General features: G+C 49.2%; 1 protein-coding gene across 1 annotated transcript in view; it reads right to left on the bottom strand.

Moving 5' to 3' along the window:
• Positions 1-242: 242 nt before the first annotated feature.
• Positions 243-24,934, bottom strand: part of MGAT5 (alpha-1,6-mannosylglycoprotein 6-beta-N-acetylglucosaminyltransferase) — a 224,544-nt gene continuing 199,852 nt past the window's right edge. Inside the window, exons 14-16 of the mRNA XM_065880603.1 lie at positions 19,986-20,060; positions 6,866-7,023; positions 243-441 (exon numbers count right to left, since the gene is read on the bottom strand). Coding sequence (XP_065736675.1) covers positions 243-441; positions 6,866-7,023; positions 19,986-20,060 — 432 coding nt within the window. The remainder of the gene's footprint in view (positions 442-6,865; positions 7,024-19,985; positions 20,061-24,934) is intronic.

Genomic DNA, 24,934 nt, shown 5'->3' with positions numbered 1-24,934 from the left:
TGAATTTGTGCCAGGGAGAAGCCAGGCTCCCGGCCTGATGTCGACTCTCGTTTTGTTTTGGTGAGAACTCCGCTGTGATCCTCCGACCACAGCGGGAGCAATACCAAATCGAGACCTCCCGCCAAAAGAGTTCAGGCTCCGGCGAAAGTCCCCGAATGATTTCTGCCCACCGGCCTTGCCCCGATGGGGCTGGAGCCACCGTCTTCCCCAGGAGAGTGCGTGCGGGGACGAGCCGGTGGCTGCTAGAGACAGTCTTTACAGAGAGCCACCTGGCCCTTGATGAAGTCCCGGCAGGGGCAGATCCTCCGGTGCCTGGGGTGGGCGCCAGCACAGCTGAACAGCAGGAGGTCACCTTGAAACACACAGTGCTTGTTCTTGGGGTCGAAGGAGGGCACCACGATGTCCTTGGCCATCTCTGAGCTTTGGCAGGTCACCTCGTACCTTGCGGGGGAAGAGAAAGGGGTTAGGGATGCAGGGGTCGTCCTCACCCCTGCCTCGTCCTGTCCACCGTCCGAGGCGTGGGGAGCTCGTTCGGGGCTCCTGCAGTAGAAATGAAACGTCAGCCAGCCTCTGGCCCAGCCATTCTCTCACCTCTGGAAATCCAGGCTCGAGAAAGGCATGTGTGTGCCTGGACACGTGTGTGGGGCTGTGTTCAAGGCTGCTTAGTGAAGCACTGTCCATAATGGAGAAAACCTGGAAATAACCTGAATACTCAGCAAGTGGGAAATGGCTGAATCAACTATGGCTCATCTGTACCGTCAGTTACATGCAGCCCTTGACAAAGGAGAGGTGGAAATGCAAGCATTAGCATGAGAGCTGTCGTCGAGTAAGGCAGGTAACAACAGGATGTACAGTGTACCGACGGGGTGTGTGTGTGTGTGTGTGTGTGTGTGTGTGTGTGTGTGAGCGAGTGAGAGAGACAGAGAGACGGGGGGCGGGAGGGGGGGAGAGGGAGAGAAGTCATGAAAGACTACACACTAAAGACTTAACAATGTTTACTTCTGAGGAGTGAGACTGGGGGAAAGATAGGCATTATTTACATGTTTTTTAAAAACTATATTTAATTTTCTCAATTAACGGCTTAAAGATACCCCTGTTACGTGGCCTTAGTCCCCACTGGACAGCAGTCAGACGGTCTCCTGGGGAAGGTGCCGTCCTGGACCTGAGTCACTGGACCTTGGATGACGGTGGCAACAGTAACAGCCCCACCCCAGCCCTGTCCCCAGCTTGAGGTTTCTGGGTGCGCAGAGCAGGGACCGAACCATCCCAGGTCTGTGTTCTTGCCCCTGTGCCATAGTCTCCCAACAGGTGAATTTTCTGTGGGCTGGAGACCCCTGTGGCTTTGCTTTCTCAGCCTGGGACCACTGCCTGGGGGCGTGGGGGGGGGCGAAGGAGAACCGGATGTTTCTGTTTCCAACAGTGTTGGCCTCATTTCAAAGAAGAGCCACATAAGTTCTCCTCTTACCTGGGGTACCTGGGTCCTACCCACCTTGTCCCCTGTACCCCACCAGTTCAGAGAAGGTGGTATAGGAGGGCCAGGCAGATCTGGGTTTGAGTCCTGGCTTCATCTCTTATGAGCTGAGTGGCCCTGGACCAATGACTGAGCCTCTCTGTGGCTGTTTCCTCTTCCGTGAAATGGGGATAGAGAATCCTTACCTCACAGGGAAGGTCCAGGGATTAAATTAATGCTTATCGAGCAGCTGGCAGAGTCTAGCTCTGGGAAGTATTCAACACACGAGACCTGTCATGATTCCCATCATCACCCTGCCCCGGCGGACGCTGGCGGGGCTACGCCACCTGCCTCCTTTGCCCAACAGTGAGAACTTACACACATGCCAACCATCTCTATTTTGCTTTGTTCACGGAAGTCTTGATTCTTGCCGGTAGGGAGGGGATCTGGATGTGGAACCTGAGGTTTCCTGCTGCCTCTGGAAAGCCTCCAAGTGTCGGGGGAAGGGCACGTGGTGCCCCCATTACTCCTGCGCCCTCTCTTTTCTCTCTCCCGCCACCTAACTGCTGGGGCCCACCTGCCCTCCTGCCAGTGTTAATCTGGTGGTTCCCAGTGCAGCTGCTGGGGCTTCTGGTGAGCTCTCCGAGGCTGCCTGCCTGGCTCCCGGTGCCCAGGAGGGCAGCACCGGCCCATCTTGCTGCTGCAGTCACCAGGGAGCTCTGCGGCTTCTCTAAGTGGCCCGATACCCCTTGTTGTTAGGTAAGCCAGCTGGGAGACGGAGGCACCCAGAGGGCATGGCGAGGGCAGGACGTGGAGGTCTTAAGGAAACCTGAGCCGGAGACAGGGGCTACCAGCTCCCTCACAGGACACTCCTCCTGGCCAACACAAAAAGGGGTCTCCAGAGCTCCACTGGGCGTGGAAAGTTGCCATATGGAATGCGGCGTTGGGATCCAGATTTATGCTCATGCTTTTTATTTATTTAGGCGAACTACAGCAGCTGCTGTGTCTTAACTGAAGCCATCTGCCTGGTACACTGCTCGTCAGGAGCGTGGAAATCTCCACAACTCATCTGAGACCCCGAGGCAAGGGGGAGAATTGCCAGGAGCCAGGAAGAAACCCTCCTCCCGCCCCTGGTCTCCTGGACTCAGACTCCAGGCCCAGCCTCCTGGGGTGCGATCACGTGCGCCCATGACCACGAGGCTGCAACAGCGTCAGCCAGCCCAGGGCCGATGCCCAGAGATGACCACGAAGCACTCAAGCAGCAGGTGGTCCCCGGAGCCACAGGGGACCCGTCCCCAGGCAGCTCCCCAGAGGTTTAGCTGAGGGGCGCCGGAGCCAGCCATGGGTGTGACCCTACCCCAGGGAGCTCTCCCTTCCGTTAGCTGCAGGTCTCTGTCCCCCAAGCCCCGGGCGGTCGGGAAGGCCCCTCCAGCATCCTTGCTGAGCGGGTGAGCCACAGTGCTCAGCTGTTGCCGAGGAGACCTTCCCGATGGCTGGAGTATACCCTCATGCTCTGCCGTGGCCCCTCGCCTCTTCAGAGCATGCGTGTGGCTGTTCCTGCCTCTCTGTTCCTGGGATGTCTGTGTCGCACACACACGCGCACGCACACACACACACACTCCCCACTCAGACCTGTGGTGTGCTGTGCTGTTTCCTTTCTGTGGGCCCCTGTGGTCCTCACCTCTCTCCAGCTGGCCTCGGTGGCTTCTCTCACAGGACGGGAGCTGGGGCTTCCGAGGCCCCTCAGCCCTTAGTGTAGAGTTTATAGCTCTTGAAGAAGAGAGGGGCAAAGCCCCCCTTTCCCGTGGGGCTGCCTATTTCCTGAGGGGAGAGAAGCCACCCACCCTTCTTCCCCCGACACAGACCCACTCAGGATGAAGGGATGGAAGCAGGACCCACCGGCCGGTCTGACTCCTTCCCCCGCCCCGTATCCACCAAGTCTCCCCAAGCTCCCTCGTCACCACTCTGACTCAGGGCCACCTCCCTGCTCCGAAGGTGCCCACGACCTCACAGTCCAGGCCTCATGGCTTAGAATTCCTGTTCTTCAAACCAACCAACCCACACTCAATAAATGAATCTTTTAGAAAGTACAACTTGTATAGGTCACAACATCACAAAGGAAGCCTGCCGCTAACGCACGTTCCCATTTCGGAAGCCGAGGTGCGCCCGCCCTGGGTCCCACCAGCCCAGACTCTGGCTCTTCCTGGGGCCTCTGTCCCCCGGCCACTCTGGCCCCGGTCCGGGTCAGGTTGGGTGCCACCCGAATCACGCATGCTCCGTGCACAGGAGTTTGTGGTCGCCTCTCCATCACCCCCACCACGCCCTGCCTGACTCCCCGATTCAAGACGACAGCACGGGACGCTCCAAAGGGCTCTACTTAAGTCACATCAGGTCACACTGCAGAGCGAGGACAGGCCGGGGACACCCAAAGACAGAGAGGAGCTTAAACTCAGAGCCAGGCCCCAAGCTGGAGAAGAAAGAGCAGCAGCTCGCTGCTAACCGGCCATGAACACGAATAAGCCAGGACTGCCTCACTGAAGAGGGTTTCAACAGACGCGCCAGAGAGCCGGGCTTTCACGACGTTATCGGTATTTACAAATGCAGAGGCAAGGTATTCACACCAGGACTCCTGTGAACAGAAAATTAACTTCAGGTGGCTCTACTGCAAACTCAGCGTTCACGGCAGCCTCCTAGGAAGAAAACCCACGTATCTACAAGGGGATGGGGTGGGAGGGGCGTTTAGTAACCCCACGGCCGCCCCGCAACAAGGCCTTCTGCTCCCTGGGCTCAGCTTGGAAGACGGCGGTGGGGGGGGGGGTGGGGGAGGCGGGCAGGGCACTGGAGTTTCTGGTCTCAGCCTGGTGGCCTCAGGCCTGCCCCACTGCCCAAGCTCTCTGCAAGACAGGGCTTTTCTGCTCTGCCTGCAGCACCAGCTGCATCTTCTCTCATCATTACCCGCGCTATCCCCATCTCACAGGTGAGGACATTGCTGGGGACAGAGGAAACTGGTTCCTTGGTTCCCTGTCCTGTGCCTCGGCGGGACCTAGCCCTTGGGCCTGCAGACGGACGGGCTGTGGTGGGCCCCGTGCTCTCTGAGAGCGAGCCCCGGGAGCCCCGCCTCCGGCCTAGCCAGGAAGGCCGCTGCTGCTGAGGGTCCCAATCGGGTTCCCTCCTCCAGCGCTGGGGCAGGGGCTGCATGTAGACAGTTCTGTGTAGACGCTCTGTAGTCTGCCCCCAGTGCATCCAGACTTCCGATCAAACAGAGGGAGACACTCGGGGTTCTCAGAAAGCCACTTTGCTACGGGAGCCGTCTGCAAAAGGGGCGAGTGGCAAGCTCCTCCTGGACCTAGAATTTGGGATACGTGCTCTGGAGACGGAAGCTTCTGGCACCATCAGGGGCTTTCCACAGACATCAGACCAGTGTTCCCTGCCACAAGGCTTCACTGGCTGCAGAGCAGGCTGCCGACCGACTCTGCTGGCCTGGCCTTTATTCTGATGGTGGAATCGAGGCCACCTTTGATCCAGGTCTTCACGTAAAAAGAACGAGAAAAAATAGCATCGTCCACATCCCCACTCAGGAGAGCATCCCTGTAGGCGCGATGCTAGAGACCACGCTCTTTCTCTAAAAAGGGTTTTATACTACACTTGAAGGTAGTAAGACTTACAGGCAGGCTCAGGCCAGCTCAGACCACTGGGCACAGATGAGCACAGTGGCCAACCATGCTCTAGAAAGGTGTGAAGCCAGAACAGGGGCTGGCAAGCCTCGAGCCCTGAGTCCACTCTGTGCCTTATTATTATTATTGGGGGGGGGCGGGTGTTGCGTACGGCCTGCAGGATCTTAGTTCCCTGACCAGGGATCGAACCCGTGCCCCCTGCGGTGGAAGCGTGGAGTCCTAACTGTTGGACTTCCAGGGAAGTCCCAACTATGTTCCTTAAACATCCTCTTCAAGACTGGGGCACATATATACAATGGAATATTACTCAGCCATAAAAAGAAACGAAATTGAGTTATCTGTAGTGAGGTGGATGGACCTAGAGTCTGTCATACAGAGTGAAGTAAGTCAGAAAGAGAAAGACAAATACCGTATGCTAACGCATATATATGGAATCTAAGAAAAAAAAAATGTCATGAAGAACCTAAGGGTAAGACGGGAATAAAGACACAGACCTACTAAAGCATGGACTTGAGGATATGGGGAGCAGGAAGGGTAAGCTGTGACAAAGCGAGAGAGGCTACACTAACAAACATAAGGTAGATAGCTAGTGGGAAGCAGCAGCATAGCACAGGGAGATTAGCTCGGTGCTTTGTGACCACCTAGAGGGGTGGGATAGGGAGGGTGGGAGGGAGGGAGATGCAAGAGGGAAGAGATATGGGGACATATGTATATGTATAACTGATTCAATCTGTTATAAAGCAGAAACTAACACACCATTGTAAGGCAATTATACTCCAATAAAGATGTAAAAAAAAAAAAGACTGGGGCAGAACCACAGCTGTGCGGAATATCTAGGGTTGGGATAGCAAACCCCTCAGGGGAAAACACCGCATTAAGAGTTCTTAAGGTTGGGAAGGGGTGACAGGTAATTAACCAGGTTGTGGCCCAGGGAGGGTGTGATAAATATCGAGGCACAGATTCAGCACTGACAGGGGGCATGAGTCAGAGGCCAGAAGAAACTTCACATGGGAACCTGGAAAGTGCAAACACCAAACTCAAAATGCCACTGCAAAGGGAAATGAATGGTGTGACTGCAAGTAACACAAGCAGCACGAGAAAAGAAATCCCAGCAATAGAGAAGGTCCTTCCTGGCTCACTCTGGCCTGTGATCCCACTGCTGCACCTGCACCCCTGCTCAGGGACCCAGCAAAGCCAGGCCTGCTCACGCCCTCAAAGGGGCTGTAATAAAGCACAAAAGGAGATGGGGCTGCAGGAGGGGAAGGTGGCAGGGAAATTTGCTGCGGGCAGTGCTGTGCCAGCTCCCTGCCCTTATTTTTCATTTCTTCCAGACTCCCTGACTCTGTGGACCTAGCTACAGCCAGGGGACCTCAGGGGCGGGTCCGTCCGTGCTTGTGGTTCTGTGCCCATCTCTGCTCCCATGGTTCTTGGGTACCAATTAGCAAACCGAACACCTCCCGCCATCTCCAAGCCCCGACTTCCCGTTATTTATGCAAACAAAACACCCCTATTCGAATTCTAAATATATCAGCAGGCCAGGTGACCTCATCTACTTAACAATAAAAGCGCTGGGCCAACCTTCTCTGGGTGGAGGGGGGCGGTGGGATCATGCTATAACCTTTTCCACATCTTATTCCAACAGCCCACGAGCCTAGAAAGGAAAACCTCATCCCTCGCAACCCAGCTCTGACCCAGAGGCGAGCTGCAGGCTGAGCTGCCTCTCCCGTGCTCCGGCACTTACTTCAGCAAGTCCTTGTCCTTGTTGAGATGCTGGAAGAAGGAAGGCTCACAGATGAGCTGTTTCTCCTGACACACCTGCTTGCAGGACTGCCCGGGCTCAGCAAGCTTTACCTGCAGGGCACTCAGGGGCGGCCACATCACTTGCCCATGGCAGAAGTCCTGGAATGACAATAAAACCATCAGCCAAGGAACCAGGGATGCAAGTGGGGGGGTCCCCAGTCTGCCAACTAGTCCCAACAAGGGGGCCGGGCACCTGGTCATGGGAGAGCAGTGAGGGGCAGGAGGCAGGACCAGTCAGACTTGGGTTGGAACCCGGCTCAGCTAGAACACGGTCTTGGCCTTGGCTTTCTGTGCACAGCACTGTGCCTGCCAGTAACGGGGGCTATTCATTCGTATCGCCACCTACAATGATGCAATCGAGCTAAAGCCTCAACGCTTGAAAGCCCATCTCCAGATCCACCTTCACCAGCTGTTCTATTCCCTCCGCCCTAATTCCAAAGACATTTTCAGTGTCTACCTAATTTGGCGGTTACCTAATATGACACTGTTTTGTGAGTGCTGGTTTCAACTTTGGGAAGCAAAGGAGCACAGCAAGGAGTCTTGCAGGCATCTGGGAGAGGTCTGCAGGCATCTGGGAGAGGGCTATTGCGGGGTCGTGGTCTTGATAGAGGCTCAGTGCTTGCTGGTTGAAAACAATTGTAACACACAAATTCAACGGCTAGAGAAACAGTCTGAGGATGTGTGATAGGAGGTCAAGTAAGCTGGTATCCCCTGCAGGGAGGGGCGCCCCGAGGCATGGAAGGTGGTGGCATGCTCAGGATGGGGCTGGGTGGTCATTCCTAGGATCTAGAGGGTGCGCAGGAAATTAACACATCCAAGGAAGTCACGGGCGGGGAAGACCAGGAAGTAACCTGTGCGGCATGGTGAACGGGCAGCCTAGTTATGAAGCTGAGTGTTGAGGAGAAAGACGCAGTGGGACCAGGGAAAAGGCAGGTGCGGAGTGGGAACTCTCTCTGCCCTGGGACCCCAGCTTTCATCTCAGCTGTGCCTGGAGCGACCCTGAACAGGTACTGAGGGTGGAAACTCATGCACCACTGGCAACCAGTGCTTGCTCTGCTTGCACAATGTTGATGGAACCCTAGTAAAATTCTTCTGAATCCCCAGGGCTGCCCAACCTGCAGAAGATGATGTCAGGGCAGGAGCCCTGAAGAGTCATGTTTGTGTAACTTTATGGGGGGCGGGCTAGCCCTCAGGGGTACCCAGTGGTTAGGGTTAGGATCCTGGGCTCTGAATTCCACTTGTAGGAATTCACCCCAGACGTATGGGACACAATTGGGCAAAGAAACCTACACAGGACACAGGAATCCCAGCAGTATTGTTAGAAGAGAAGCAGAAGACTTGAAACAACCTAAAGGCTGTATTTAGATGCAAAGAATCTGTTTAGATGCAAAGAATACCAAAAAATGCAACAAGTTCCAATGTGCTGACATGGAAACATCCCCAGGACATACTGAGAAAGAAAAGAAACAGGTTGAAGGCTGGTGTATAGTGTGTTTCCGTTTGCGTTGATATGTATGAACAATCACGCCTGTGTTCCTGCAAGAATATCTCTGGTACCACTGAGGAGGGGAAAAGGGTAACAGGGCCAGGAATGGTCAGGGAATTTACTTTTCAATGTATGTCCTTCTAGAATATTCTCTTTTTCCTCCTGCCTACTTTCTCTCCTCTGCATGCATGAGGAGCTGATTAATCCTATCAGGCTTTCAGAACCGGTGCTGGCGGGGGAAGGTTCCATGTCCCCCACCGGTCACGTGGAGAATTGCAGGAGGGCCGGGCCCTGCTGGGTCCCTGAGCAGTGAGGTGGGTGCAGTTCCAGAATGTAGACCAGAGCTGCATCTGCGGGGGAGCCCTTCTGGGCTGCTTGCATTTTTCTCTTTTAAACCTCAGCTTCCTCCTCAGAAAAATGAAGACAATGATACTGATGATTTCCTATGGCTTCCGCCTCTCTCCACCTCCTTCCTGAAGGAGGTGACGCCGTTACACCGTTAAGGAAGGTAAACGGCAGGTAGGCTTCTACTCCAGTCTCCTCAAATCGGTGCTTGAGACCCCACCAGTAAGGAGAACCCGCCGTCGTTCCCCACCTCACTCGATCCTGCGATGCAGGGATGCACGTGCTTGAGCCTGAGTGGTTAGGCTCAAAGGTTAACAAACAAATCCTTCACTGCACGTAGCCAGGAAACCTAGAGCCTGGATTCATATCAGCTGAAAACAAAAGATTCCAGAAGGGTCTCATAATTCAGAGATGATAGAAACGCACTGGATTATTTACAGATAATAGGATCCAGTTTAATCTTTTGAAAGTGACAGAGTAAGCAGTCTTTCCTATCTCACAGCCCTGGGTATGACCAAGGCAGGCGGCTCCCCGGGCAGGAAGACGTCTTCTGGCTCCTGAGATCCATGATGATCCTGAGTGTAATACACGGACGTGCTAAGGCACGGGCAGCAAAATAACTTTGGTCTAGACACCGTTACTAAGGGTGACAGCATGACTGCAGACCCGTGGCACCCTGAGTGGGAACCCTGAGTGTTCACTGGCGGCCATGGTTCTCTAACCTGACAGCATATGGAAACTTACTGGCTGGCCTTTGGTACTCAGTCCATCAAATTGGTAGGAAAACACACAATGATCAACGTAGTTATTGCTGATCAAAGCTGAGCGGGTGCACGGATGTTTGGAAAAGGTTAAGTGTTTTTTTTTCTTGTTTGTTAGTTTTTCTGGCTGGCTACTGCAAGCAACTTTGCCTATAATCCTTTAGGAGAAATCTGAAAACCTCTACAGCCTTTAAGTATTATAACAAAGAGAGTCATGATCCAATGGACACCAAAGCCTACTGTGTGACTGTGTGGGGGAAATCTAGATCACTGGACACCCATGATGGCTGAAGGCTCAAACTCTGGCTTCTATAAGAGCCTGGTAAGAACACTGCAGAATGTCGCTCCTTACATGACATCTACAGGCAGTTAGAACCGAGGGTAGCATCTCTACACCTGTTGAGTTTGGCAGACTCTCACGAAACTTTGCTTATTTATTGTGAGCCTTGTGTGGTTATGTGAAGTAGTCCAAGGGGTACAACCAGAACGAGGAGAAAGATTCTGCCGTGTTAGAATAGGAGGTGACGCGGCCAAGGAATGCGCTTCAAGTCTGACACCCAGATTTGAGGCTTGGCCTCACCAGGGGCGGGGTTTTGGGTATGCTGCCTGGTCCGGTCCTTGTCTGTAGAGAGTGATGCTAACAGACTGTGGGTGATGGAGCTGAGCTGGCAAACAGCAGGGGGCTCCCCTAACGCTCATCACCCTCCTCTTGTCCCTCTGCAGACGCGCTGCCTGCGCCCCGTATCGGGGTTTGGAGGCCCTGGAGCACTGGCAGCTGTAGAAGCAGGGGCAGCCCTGGAGAGATGGAGCGCTGCACCTTACCCTGAGCTAAGGCAGGATGGCTCTGCGAGGTCTGCAGGAGGGGAAGCGCCTCAAAGCTACGCTGCAGGGCAGATCTGCCCCACCTGCTCATTTCAATAAACTGTTGCAGGCGACCTCTCTGAGGTTCCCTTCATCAGGTGAGCTTAGCTCAATTACACGTGAACTCTTAGGCCCCAGGCACTCTTGCTTGTGGCTCACCGAGGGCCGGTCTGGCATCCTCTCAGTACTCTGTTTTAGGGGCCAGTAGGATCAGAAGTAGTGAAAATATGTCGGTGAGAATGTATACTGGGTGCAGCCACTATGAAAAACAGTATGGAGGTTACTCAAAAAATTAAGAGTTGCCATACAATCCAGCAATCCCATTCCTGGGCATATATCTGGAGAAAACACTAATTCAAAAATATATATGCACCCCAATGTTCACAGCAGCACTATTTACAATAGCCAAGACATGGAAGCAACCTAAGTGTCCATCGACAGATGAGTGGATAAAGAAATTGTGGTTGGCCGATAGATAGGTAGATATGGATACAGATATAGGAATACTACTCAGCCACGAAAAAGAATGAAATAATGCCATTTGCAACAATATGGATGGACCTAGAGGTTATCATACCAAGTGAAGTACGTCAGACAAAGACAAATACCATATGATGTCATTTATATGTGGAATTAAAATATGACACAAATGAACTTATCTATGAAACAGAAACAGACTCACAGAAATAGAGCAGACTGCTGGTCGCCAAGGGGGAGCTGGGCGGAAGAAGGACGGATTGGGAGCTTGGGATTAGCAGATGCAGACTATTATATGTATGTACAACTGAATCACTTTGCTGTACACCAGAAACTAACACAACAATGTAAATCAACGAAGCTTCAATAAAATAAATTAAAAAAAAGAAATGGTGCAAAGAGCAGCAGGCCCTTCTTAAGGTTTGGTGAACCATCTGGAAAGCCTGAAGGTGAGAAAATTGAACAGATGGAGGCCTGAAGGTGTCCTTAGTCAGTATGACACCAGGTAAGGCAGGAGGGAGTGGGGATCTGAGTTATGATTCTGGCCCCCAGCTAGGAGACTTCATAGATGCCCCTCAAGCTCTCTCTTCCCACTTTCACATCTAAAATGGAGAAAATATCACTTGTCCTTATATAACTCCTGTCAGATTAAAAAAAAGACGTGACTCTTAAAAAGGTACCTACAGATGTTAAAGATAATACTCCAAGGAAGACCCTTATTTGCTGCCAGGGTCCAGAGGGAAACGTTGAGTTGCCCGGATTATATATGACAATTGCCCACAAGGGCCATCCCTTTGCCCAGCTGCTTGAAGGGCCCAACTGACGCAGCAGCCCGTCATAAGCCTTTTCTCACCCCCAGGTGCCAGCCCCACTGGGTGCTTGCAGAAAGCTGGAGGTCCTCTGTTTCATTCAGCCTCAGCACCAGCTATCAGGGCAATGCCGACATGCCTTGTCTCCCTGTTTGCTTACTCGTTCATTTGTTCATTCAATAAAATACTCTTGCTAAGATGCAGAAAAGCATAAGGGTTTGGAGCTCGAACTGCTGGGGTTTGAATCTCAGCCTCTCCATCTAGCAGCTGAATGCTCTTGGCTAGCTCCGTAAATTTTCTGTGCCTCAGTTTCCTCAACTGTAAAATGGAGAATACATCAACGGCCACCTCCTGGAGCTGTCGAGGGGATTAAGTCAATTATAATGTGTAAAGTGCTCAGAAAAGTGCATGATAAATATTAACACCATGGGTTGGCTCTTCTAGGCCTTGGGGGTGACTTGGTGGAAAAAAAAAAGGAACCAAAAACACCTGCCTTTACAGAGCTTATTTTCAGTGAGGGAGACAGAGAAACAACATAAATCAATTATATGTAATATGTTAAAGGTGATAATTGCTCTAAATAAGAATGAAGTGAGGAAAAGGAATCGGGACTGTGGGGGAAGATGGTATTCAGATAAGTCATCACTGAGAAGGTGACATTCAAGAAAAGACCCGAGGAAGTAAAGGCGTGAGCCATGCAAGTATGTGTGAAGTACATGACAGGCAGAGGCAAAGCAAGATCGGAGGCTCTGACAGCGAAGCTTCTAGCAGGTTCCAGGAGGAGCAGGGAGTTGCATGCAGCTTGATCAGTGTGTGCACGCTGGGGTCGGAGATGGGGTCTGGGAGGTCCCGGGGGTCAGAGTACCCAGAGCTTTGGGGGCCCATGCAAAGCCTTGGCTTTTCCTTGGAGTGAGATAGAAGCTACTGGAGAGTTCTGGGCAGAGGAGTGACTGAGCTGAGAACGGAAGGCAGGAGAAGAAGCAGAAGCAGAGAGACGGGAAGCCATGCAACACTGCGGGAGAGAGAGAACGGCCTCAGGCCAGACCCACATCTTTGTCCAATAAACCTCCATGAAATGCTCATGTCATAGGGTGGCTTTGAAGGTTTTCTCATGCACCCATTCAAAACTTGACAAATGATCATTAAAGCCTACGCTGGGTGCTGGAAATAAGAACGTGGATGAGACAGAGTCTCTGGGTTCAAAGACTCCATCTAGTAAGAGAGGCTGGCATTTAAAAAATGACAGAACAGTACAAAACAGATGTCCAAACAGGATGTAAAGGCCACTGAGAAGAGAGAGAGAATTATTAACTCTGGGGAAGGGAAGGAGGGTAGGGGTAGCAATCAGAGAAGGCTTCCAGGAAATAGGGACTTCTGGGCTGGGTTTTGTAGGCTAAATAGCAGTTAGTGGCTTATCATCAACATGGTGCTTTGCAGATAACTGGCGCTCAATAAAGAGCTGTTGAACTGCACTGAAGGGTTCTGGCATCGTGGGGCTTTGATAGTAGAAGTAGAAAAGAATAATATTCTAACCCAGAAGCTTTATACAACCAGAGGAGACATAAAGAGTAATTTCCAATCTGGTTAACAAGCCCACTTAGAACACAGAACATCTGTATCCCTCTCTAATAATTATTTCAACCAGTCACCAAATTTCCCTAAATTTGCTTGACTATGAAATTCTCCTAGAGTAACTATAATAAGAAAGGTTTATTAATCAACAAATTTATAAGAAAAAGTAATGTTCGGAACCAATGAACACAATGAACTGTGAAAAAGAAGTAAGGATGCTGCCTTTATAACAAAGGCTAAACAGCAGCATGGAGAAAATGTTATTTATCAAATACCAAAAGAGCTGGAGAAGACTGGGTAGGGGGAAGAGGGAGGCGGCTCCCTAGGAGAGAAGCACCAGGTGGACGGGCTGGCTTGTGCCTCCCTCTCGGTGGCATGTGGTGGGATCTTTTCCACAAAGCCCCCACCCCCAGAGTGGAGGTCTGCCCAAACCTTTGAGTTACTACGTCCATGACATATCAGGTGCAAGTAGATTTCTGCGGAAACGCACATTGTCTGGAACCAAGAAGACAGGTTCAGATACAGGTCTGGGGGCAGGATCTAAAGGAAGTAAGGTCAGGAATTTGCAAAAAAAAAAAAAGAAAAGGGGGTGGTGGTGTAGGTTCAAGGCCATGAAACTGGGGTTTGCGCCAAGTTCAGCCAGCTACCTTATAGCTGGGAAATCCAGGGCCGAACACAGAAAAAGTGTCCAATACATTGTGACTGGATTAAACACATTTCAGTTGCCTGCTGGCGCCCGCCATTCTCAGCCTGTGCTGTCCTCAAAAGGAGTGAACTCTGTCCACGGGTGGCCCCTGGGGCTGACTCCCAGCAGTGGGTGCGAATTTACATTTCCACAAGGGCAACAGAGAAGGTGGCTGTGAAGCTGAGCTGTGGTGACTAATCTCTATGATGATCTTTACACTGCAAATCAACGAGCCAACCAGCTCACCCGGGAAAGAGTCAGACGTAAACCGCCCACATTTCAAATTCTTCTACGACTAGGCGTCTGTCGGGAGAAACAAAAAAAACGTCCACACGCATGCGAATGTTCAAGATAACACTCCACTTTTCACGACAGCTAAAAGGACGAAATGACCCAACTGCAGAAGGGATAAACAAACTGTGGTCTATCCATACAATGGAATACTATTCAGCAGTGAAAAAAGAATGAAGCACCAACACACGCTACAACGTGCATGAACCTCACAAACGTTAAGATGAGAAATCTCCAGGAAAGGAAAATCTACAAAGACAGAACACAGAGCAGTGTTCTCCTGGGGCTGGGGGAACAAGCCAAGACTGACTGCACATAGGCACAAAAGAGCCTTTTAGGGTGATGGAAATGTTATAAAACTAGATTGTGGTGGTAACTTCCCAAGTCTATCAATTTACTAAAAAAAAAAAAAATCACTGAACTGTACCCTTACATGGAGTGAATTTTAGGGTCTGTAAATTACACCTGAATGAAGCTGTTTAAAAAACTACACCTCGATTGGTTTCTGGGCTCCTGCAGCAGCAAGTAGTTAAGGCTTTCAGAGGACCTACTGTGTGCCAAGCACTGTTCTTTGTCTTAAACATGTATTCATCTACTGATTCCTCCACCAGCCCTATGGGGTAGGTAGTATTATCCCCATTGCACAGAAGAGGAAACAGCACGGAGAGATTAGAAACTTGACGGAGGTGACCGAGACAGTGGGGGCAGAGCCAGGATGTGAACTTGGCTGTCACAATGCAGGGCCCAGCAATGAAATCATTACCCACACAGTCCCTCTGGGTTCAGGAATGGCTGGGCAAACAGCAACCACTGATTTTTCAAAAGAGGAAACATTCCTAGGTGACTGCCAACTTTCTCCCTGTTTCTTTGCCTTTTCCTCTTCCCCTGCAAGCTGGCACCTCCACCATTCCCCCTACCCTGCCAACCAGCTTCACTGCCAGGCTCGAACATGCCCCATGGAGTTCGGGATGGGCCCCGATGAGCCGGATTTCCCAGGAGCTGAAGCTGATTCCACTGAGGCTCTTGGAGCTAACTCTTTTCTCCCCTCCGTATCTCCAGAGTGCTTTTCACATAAATGACACAGCTCCTTGCAAAATAATATGAGCAGAGTCTTCTTGTAGAGTATTTGCAGGGTCTTTACAGAAAGTAGAAAATAGGGCTGAAGAGCATGTGCATGGTTTGCAGAAATCAATCTCAACATCGCCAAGAACTTGCTCTACTCTCCAGCCTGAGGCAAATACCTAAGTCTTTCCCAAGAAATGCACAAGGAGAACCTTAACAGGCCTGGACACACCCAGGTTAGGGAAGAAGAGTGCTTCTGATCTTAGATTACAAGGATTTTTCTTCTGGGCACACACTCCTGCTGCTGGAGACAGTGCCTCTTTTGGAGAGCTGATATAAAACTGCATGCAAGGCTTCCCTGGTGGTGCAGTGGTTAAGAATCCACCTGCCAATGCAGGGGACACGGGTTCGAGCCCTGGTCCGGGAAGATCCCACATGCCGCGGAGCAACTAAGCCCGTGCGCCACAACTGCTGAGCCCACGTGACACAACTACTGAAGCCTGCGTGCCTAGAGCCTGTGCTCCTCAACAAGAGAAACCACTGCAGTGAAAAGCCCGCGCACCACAATGAAGAGCAGCCCCTGCTCGCCGCAACTAGAGAAAGCCCGTGCACAGCAACGAAGCCCCAGTGCAGCCATAAATAAATACATTTATTAAAAAAATAAATAAAGTGTGTGCAATTCAAATCAACATTTTTAGTACAGTAAAGGGAGAGAGGGCATTAAGCGAAGAAGCAAGTGGCTTTCCTAAAGCCAAGATTTGTTCCCATTGGTGCTGCCTAGGCTGGTAGGGTAGGTCAAGCTGCTATCAACCACTCTGTACAGAGTATATGTTGAAACCTGGGGCTTTCTCAATTGCTGTCAATTGGCTTCCTCTGGCTCCTGTTGCCTGGGGTGAGTATGATGGACAACCTTGAAAGGGTTCTGGGATAAAAGCTTCCTTATTCCCCTAGCAGATCGCATGGAGGACTCTGAAGGCAGAGATCAGCCTAATTAGGGCTGCGGTAATCCTACAGTTTAAGAGATGGGAAGCTTATGCTCCCACCACCCCTTCGGAGCTTGAGGCTTTCCTGTTCATACCAGGAACACCGCTCTCTCCCCTCATTGCTCTTTGAAGATATTCTTTTGGCTGCAAAAATAACGAACACCCCAAGCTCTAAAACACTAGAGCCTGGGGCTAACCGTTAGAGGCAGAAGACCCAATCTGTGAACCAGTGGGGTCTTGGCTTCCTAATTTCCCTCTGGTTTGGGGGAACATTATGGCTCTGACAAAACCCTCCCCAGAGGCCTGGGATAAACTCAAAATAGGCCCCTTTATCGCTCATTTAGCAGCACTGAGAGAATGGTGAGTAAGAAATGCCCCAAACACAAGATTCCTAGAATGACTTTTCTAAAACACCAACCTGAAAGCATCACTGCCCTATTCCTGGGTTAAAACCTTTCTTTAGCCTCTTGTCCCAGAAACAAATTCTGAATTCTTCAGCTGAGCCTCAGCATCTTTTCATGATGTGTCTCCTCCTCCAACCTCTTCTCTCACATCATCTCTCTCTTCGGTCACAGCCAAGCTTCCAATAATTCACCACCATTTCTCTTTTTCACCCCCAGGCCTCTGCATTGCGACCTCTCTGTACCACGACTTTGCCTTTAGGACTCATCTCCCGCAGCGTGTTTCCAGACAGACTCTGCCTCCCCTCCCCCAACCGCACCCTGCATCTGAGTTACGTGATCCCAAAGCACCTGGGTAGTCACTATGACAGGTGTAATCAATGTCAGCGGCATCGCCTGTGAACTTGACCTTGAAGCTACCTGAGGATAGGGCCTCATCCTTTGACACCTCTTCTTGCCCAACTCCCAGCACCGTCTGCAGCCCCCTCCAGCTGACAAATATTTTCAGACAGGATGAATGAATAAACAACAGCAGGCAAGAAAGAAATCCCTGGGGGCTTCCGTGGTGGCGCAGTGGTTGAGAGTCCGCCTGCCGATGCAGGGGACAAGGGTTCGTGCCCCGGTCCGGGAAGATCCCACATTGCCGCGGAGTGGCTGGGCCTGTGAGCCATGGCCGCTGAGCCTGCGCTCCGCAATGGGAGAGGCCACAACAGTGAGAGGCCCGCGTACAGCAAAAAAAAAAAAAAAAAAAGATGCTCTCCAAATCATAAGGGCCAAGATGAGCCTCCTGGTTCTTGGCACATAGGGGAAAAAAGCACACACACTCACTCCCCTTCTCATTCATTTATTCATGTCTTCGGCTTTTGTGCACCTTCTCTGTGCCAGGCAGAGGGCTAGGCACTAGGATGTCAAGGGGAACAAGCTAGGTGTGGCCCTGAATCACAGAGTATTTGACAAGGTCTATTTGGGGAATGGGATCTTCCTGTTTGAAAGGAAACCTAGTAATAGATTCACAGAGAACAGGCCACATGATAACTTCTAAGGACTGGCTGGGATTCAAGAATCTTAGGGAAGAAAGAAAGACAGTCTTCAAATAAATGTGATAAAGAGTCTTTTCAAGTATCATATGATATCACTTATATGTGGAATCTAAAAAAATGATACAAATGAACTTATTTACAAAACAGAAACAGACTCACGGACATAGGAAACAAACTTATGGTTACTAAAGGGGAAGGGGTGGCGAAGGGATAAATTAGGAGTTTGGGATTAACATACACACCCTACTATATATAAAATAGATAATCAACAAGGACCTCCTGTATAGCACAGGGAACTCTACTCAATATTCTATAATAACCTACATGGGAAAAGAATCTGAAAAAGAATGGATATATGTACATGTAAAATGAAATCATTCTGCTGTACACCTGATTGATTTAGGTTGTACACAACATTCTAAATCAACTATACTCTAATATAAAGTTTAAAAAGTCTTTTTACACCTGGTGGTGAGTAACCATTTTCCCTGAGAGGAAGCAGAGACAGGAAAGGCAGAAATTGGTTCCGTACACAGCTGCAGGGATCCTAGTAGGATCCCGGCCTCCTTGGAGGGTAGTTAAAGCTGTGATGTGTTAAATCTCACTGTCAGAGGCCACGGCCGCCCTGTCTGCACCTTCAGGAAGGGCCAGCAGCTCCTTGAGATCAAAGAAGATGGGAAGTATAGCTCTGGGACAGGTGCCAGCACCCGGGGCCACAGCAATGCTGCTGGTGCAGGCCTGGGCTCAGACCAAACCAGCGTCAAACCCTGATTCCAAGACTAAGCCCTGCGACTAAGACTCTCTGTTCCCATTATCCAGAGAACGGGGTGATGATTGCCACCTCCCAGGATTACTGGGAGGGTAAGTGAGATGATGCATTGGGACGTGTTGGCATAAAGTCTGTACGTAAAGGGCTGTTCAAGTAAGGATGATCATATTGTCATTCTTAAGTTGGGTGTCATGTGAGGAGTGACTGAGATAGTGATTCAAATGCTCAGCTCTTGCGGTAAAGTCTAATACTGTAGAATATAGTATGTTATATAATAATACACAAGAATATAATACAATAATGTATAATATAGTAACATCACTAGCGTGTCTTTACTGAGCAGTATGTGTTAGCCCTCTTCTAAGCACTTCACATGTACTAGGCTCATTGAATCCTCCCATCAGCCCCATGAGGTTCTATTTTTATCCTCAGTTTGCAGGGGAGGAAACTAACACATCCAGGTCATACAACCAGAAAGTCTTGGCGGAGGGGCTGGAACCCAGGCGACTGGCTGCACTGCACTCCCTTCTTGCCACTAACAAAAATTCAGAACATCAAACCTGGCATCCTGAAGCCTCTGCCCCTGGCTCGGCCCGTCCAGCGGCTGCACTCGGTTGTCTGCTGCTCACCACGGTCTGTGGCCTCAAATCTTTCCTTTGAAACCTGCCTTGGCCCGCAGTCTGCACCTACTTCCACTTTCAACATGCCATTTCTACTTTCAGCCTTCAGAGTCCTCACCCGCTATTGTGTCAAGATCTCATGACTGCCCCAAGACGCTCTGCTTTGTCTTTTAAGAGAAGCCCCTTATTTCTGGCATCTGGTCAAGGAGTTCATATTCCCCTACCCACGGGGGTGCTCAGTCTGCCTATTTCTGGCTCTGTGTTGCTTTTGAAGCCTACGGAATGAAAGTGTTTTAAAACAACAGCAATGACACTTTTGGCCTTTACTTCTACGAGCACAAGACATACTTTCCCAACTCTGTTCGGGGTGGTGGGACCCTTGGAACCCTCCCCTCTGCTTTGGAAGTGAACTTCTGCTTTTATCTGTTCTATATACTTGGATTTCATGTGAAGTTTCATTTGAAAACGGGTCCTATTTTTAAAAACGTTTGAAAATCACGGAAGAGTCCGAACATATTTGGAATTACTAAAGAGATATTGAGCCATCTCTCTGTTCCCTCCCGACCCAAATCTTTGTAAGGCCCCTAGAACCCAGGCAGGGCACAGGTCTGATGGTGAAGGACGTTTTCATCTTAACCATCCAGTCTCTCCCTTAAGTTTCCAGTTGACCTTCCACCATCATAAAGAACATTTTTACCCTAAGGACAGACTGACTCCTTGGAGTGACCTTGACAGTTCATAATTTAGAATTTCAAGAAGCCATTCTCTAGCCTGTAGAGTCCTCCAAATCAGGAAAATAAGCACAGAAACATGGTAAACTCTTAACTGTTCATCAGAATCCTCTGGGGTAGCAGGAGATAGGACACAGCAAGGACAGATGGACTTCTGAAGAGCCTTACCTGTTTTTCGATGAAAGCGTTGATTCTCTGTAGCATCCCCTCGCACGTGAATTCATATGGCATGTACGGCTCAATCTGCAGAAACAGAACACGGTATCATGAAAGAGGAAGACACAGGACATGCAACACGTACCCAGTCCTCCACTGATTCACTCACACTCAGGTGCCAACACCTGCAGGGGTCCTTGTGAGGGGCCAAGACTATGAACTTGGAAGTCCGCAGACCTGGCTTCACAATCTCATTCTGCTCCTTATCAGCTGTGGGACCCTGAGCAAATTATCTACCACCTCTGAGCCTCAGGTCCTTCATGTGTAAAATGGTGATAAGAAAAACCCATTTCTTGGAACGTGTGGTAAAGATTACCCGGGGGGCGGGGCTGGGGGAGGAAGTGCTTAGTTCAGTGTCTAACACACAGTAGGCACTCAACAAAAGGTGGAGAGTGTCAGTTGTTAGAAGGTAAGCTCCATGGGGCAGGGTCCATGGCTGCTGGTTCATCTGCATCCCGGTGCTGTGTGGGGCGGCACACGTTGGAACCAGCAAACATCTGGTGAATGAATGCATGCTCCCTGCCCTGAGAAAGGCACACGATGAGTGTTTTCAGGACCCGTGACAGTGACAAAAGCTTTGTTTTGCATTAGTAGGTGAGCACATTCCCAAAGAACTCATGGTGCAAAAACAGAGTGATGAAGTGTCCCAGAGAGTTCAGCTAGAGGGTCCCAGGAAGCTAGAAGGTCAAAGCCAACTTCTGCTCATGCTGGGCTTTTAAGGTCAGCTATGACTCCAGCAAGCCGAGACTGAGGAGGGCAAAGATGCGGAAGACGTTCCAGGGGGGAGCATTAGTGGGAGATTAGACATGAAAGAAGGACAGCAGGAGGACAGAACTAGGATCATGGAAACTGGTGAGACAGGCTAGGAAGAGGTTCACTGGATTTCCACAAAAGACTTGTGGTTTCTACTCTAAGGAGCCTAGCCTTTACTTGAGGGTAGCAAGCAACGTAGAAGGTGCTTCACTGGGGTAGGGGAAGCAATCTGATCAATACTGTGACACCTGATGGAAGGGGAAGAAATGCGGGTTGGAGCTCTGCAGTGCCTGTGCCGACACTGTGAGGCCTGCGTCTTCAGGAGCAGCCGGCTGGCATTATTAATCTGAAATGGAAATTTCACTTGGGAGAATATGGCCAGCAATCCAGTTTGTTACAGCTTCAGAAAGCCCAGTAGCACTTATCAGCACATTCGCCACCTCCCTCTTAAGTCTACACTCGCCTATCTCAAATCTACAGGGTGGAGACCTGGACAAAACATCCGTGAGTTGAGGCCTGCTGAAAATGGGACAATTGACAGAGAAGACACCCTTCTGGGGGCAGCCAAGTAGCTGTCCTCAAGGCAGCTTCTCCCGTTTTCTGTGTGTGTTGATTCACACGTTACATTTGAAATCTTCTTCAACCGTGATTACTAATTTCATAACACGTCTTCGAATGCACAATTAGATGACACATCACACAGGCTGTACCTCGGCCATCCCTGCCCACACCCATCCAGAGAGAGCCGAAAGAGGCTGAGCCATAAGTACTGTACTATCAGCGGAGGACTACTCAGCACGAGCTGAGGTCCTTTTGTTCCTGGACAGTTTATCTCAGAAGAGCTCAAAATGCTTTAACGGACTCACGTCTTTCAAGCTTGCATCTTCTCACCTCAAGCTTTTGCACTTGCTGTGCCTTCTCTAACCCAACCACAGTCCTTTCCACCAAATGTAGACTTTTTCTTTTAAAGAATGTTTATTTAATCACCTTGTGAGCGATTCCAGAAGCTTTCTCGAACTGTCTAGAGATATGCCTCTTCCCATGTTTGTGGGAAAAGATATGAACGAATAAGAACAACAACTAAAAATGTACAGTAGAGGACTTCCATATTGGGCTCATCTGGGGATAAGTAGGATTTCTAGAGTGAGGTAAATAAACATCGGTGGGCCATCTGTCATGCGACCGACAGATCCAGTTATATGGTGGGAAGCATACTGGATGCTCAAGGGTCATTCCTACAACATATTCTAAAGGGTATCCATTAGAAATGAATGTGCATTAATTCAAAGGGCTTACGCAATGAACACAGAAAAATGGCTCTTCCTGTGTCCTACCAACCAAACCCAGTTTAACCAAAGGGGATGTGACTCATTAACTGCTTTGTGGCCAGTTCACTGTTTTAAAAGATAAGAAGCTAATTTTCCTATAAAGGAAAAGCAAAAAAAAAAAAAAGAAAGAACGAACTTGTATTCTTAAGCCACCTCTGCCATGAGTTCCACTAGCCCTGCTGTGTACAGAAGCAGGGCCCTCTGTGTGGGGAAAGCTCCCCAGAGCCCCGGCTTTAGGAATACTGAGCACTGGCTAGCCTCTGATGTCAGATCTGCTGCACAGACTGTGCGTGTGCGTGTGCGTGTGCGTGACAGTTTTCTGTAGAACTTCGGGAACAAGTCAAGGCCTTTTGGGGGGTGAATGAAAGGGAATGTTGAAACCACACCAGTCACTGAGAATACCAAGTGGGGTCGGTTATGGAGAAGCAGGGGGGAATGTGCTTGGTCATCTTGCTGGTGGACAAAGGACTGTTACTCATATGGCCATAGGAAGGATGCCTGCAGGCTGCACCATGCAGTCCCTGCTGGCCTTGGAAACGTTCCCTACCCCCCATCTTTTCCTCCGTTTTCTCCTCTTCACCTCCCTTCCAGTGGGATTTCCTGTCTCTAGTATTACTCAGCGTTCTAAGTCAGAGTACGACTTCTACAGGGAACTGCTCTCTGATATCAGTTAACCTCTGCATGGTCCCACCTGACAGGTGGCTTGGCATCATTCAATGATAGATGGTCTTAGAAGGTACCAGAAGTTCAGGGGTTGAGCCTTATCTCCTCTATCTACTAAGCACAGAATTTTAAGTCAGACATTTCCTGGAATTTCTCTTGATGATTTCAAATGTAAAATAGGTCATGTCATTCCCCTGCTCAAAACTACCCATCATACTCAGAATAAAATCCAGAATCCCTCTTGTGGCCTATTTAGAGGCCCTACACACTCTGGCTCCTGCAGACCCTTTTATGGTCTCCATTATTTCTGATGGGAAGCTGGTGGTCTTTCATACTGCTATTCCCCCGAATGTAATAAAATTTTCTCTGGCTGCTTTCAAGATTATTTTCCTCATCTTTCGTTTTTAGCAGTTCAGCTATGATGTATCTAAGTGTGTTTTTCTCCATATTTATCCTGCTTGGCCTTCACTGAGCTCCCACAATCTGCAGGTTGATGTTATTAATTTTAGAAAATTCTTAGCCATTATCTCTTCACAAATATTTCTTCTGGCCATTCTCTCCTCTGAGGTTCTAATTACACATAAATTAGGCTGCTTGAATATTGTTCCAGAGATCTCATATGCTCTTTTTTACCTTGTTCTTTTTCCTCTAATTTCAATAATTTCTATTGATAAGTCTTTAAAGTTCACTGATTATTTTCCTCTGCTGTGTATAATCTGCTGATCAGCCCATTGAAAGAGTTAATTTCTGATACCGTACTTCTCAGTTCTAGCATTTTTTCATTTGGCTTTTAAAAAAGTTCCCATCTCTCTGCTGAAATATCCCATCTATTCACATATGTTGTCCACCTTTTTCATCAAAGCTTTTTTAAAAAAAAAAATTAATTAATTAATTAATTTGGCTGCATGGGGTCTTAGTTGTAGCAGGCAGGTTCCTAAGTTGTGGCATGTGAACTCTTAGTTGTGGCATGCACGTGGGATCTAGTTCCCTGACCAGGGATCGAACCCTGGTCCCCTGTATTGGGAGCACGGAGTCTTAGCCACTGGACCACCAGGAAAGTCCCCAACAAACCTTTTAATACATTTATCTCAGCATTTAAAATTTGCTGTATGGTAATTCCAACATCTGAGCCATCTCTGAGTCTGGTTTTATTGATGGTGGTGTCCTCTCTTAATGATGGGTCATGTTTTCTTGCTTTTTTGAGTGTCATGAAATTTAAAATCTTGTAATTAAATATGAGAAAGCTTGGCACCAAATTTCTGACCTATTTATAACAAGCATAAGGACTATAATGTTAATAGGCTTTGTATTAATCTAATTCCTTACTTTCTCTCTCACTCTCGTCTTTCCCTTTACTTCATTTAATGCTGTTTTTCTTTTTAATTTTTTTCTTAATAAACTAGTCAAAAATACTAGTTTCAATCCAGGTTCTACTACTTACTAGTTGTGCAATTTTATGTAAATTACTTAATTTCTTTAAACCTTAATTTTCTTATCTGCAGAAGGATTAAATGAGACAAGGCTCATAAAGATGTACAGAGAGAGATTCTGGAGGTATAAAAAGAGCTTCTTCCTACATATGACCTACTATTACAATTACTTTTTATTCCCCCTTAAGTGGCCTTAAATGGTTTTAGGGAAAGCGTTGGTCAGGGTTTTAAAAAGGGGAGCAGTAGATGTTCCATGAAGTGAACAGAGCCTCATGCAGAAGTGGATAGAACTCGGCACCCACTTAGTGCTTTACATGGCAGGCGTTCCCACGAGATTTTTATCTGACAAAAGGGATCTATTATCTAAAAAGTTTTGGACTCTATGATCTAAGATTTTCTGCCTCTACGTGAGCTTTCAAATTACTCCTCTTCAAAAGCATGCACACTTAACTAAGTGTTGTGGGTTGAACTCTGTCCCCCACCCACAAAAGATATGTTGAAGTCCTAACCCCCAGTACCTGTGAATGGGACCCTATTTGGAAATACGGTCTTCACAGATGGAATCAAGGTAAGAAGAGGTCATAGTGATTTAGGGTGGGCCCTAATCCAACATGACTGATGTCTCCATGAGAAGTGGAGAAAACAGACAGAAAGACACACACACACACACACACACACACACACACACACACACACACACAGAGAACACCATATGACAGCAGAGACA

This window comes from Phocoena phocoena, chromosome 7, assembly GCF_963924675.1.
Source record: "Phocoena phocoena chromosome 7, mPhoPho1.1, whole genome shotgun sequence".
Classification (NCBI taxonomy): domain Eukaryota; kingdom Metazoa; phylum Chordata; class Mammalia; order Artiodactyla; family Phocoenidae; genus Phocoena; species Phocoena phocoena.
This window is presented reverse-complemented; position numbering and strand designations above follow the sequence as displayed.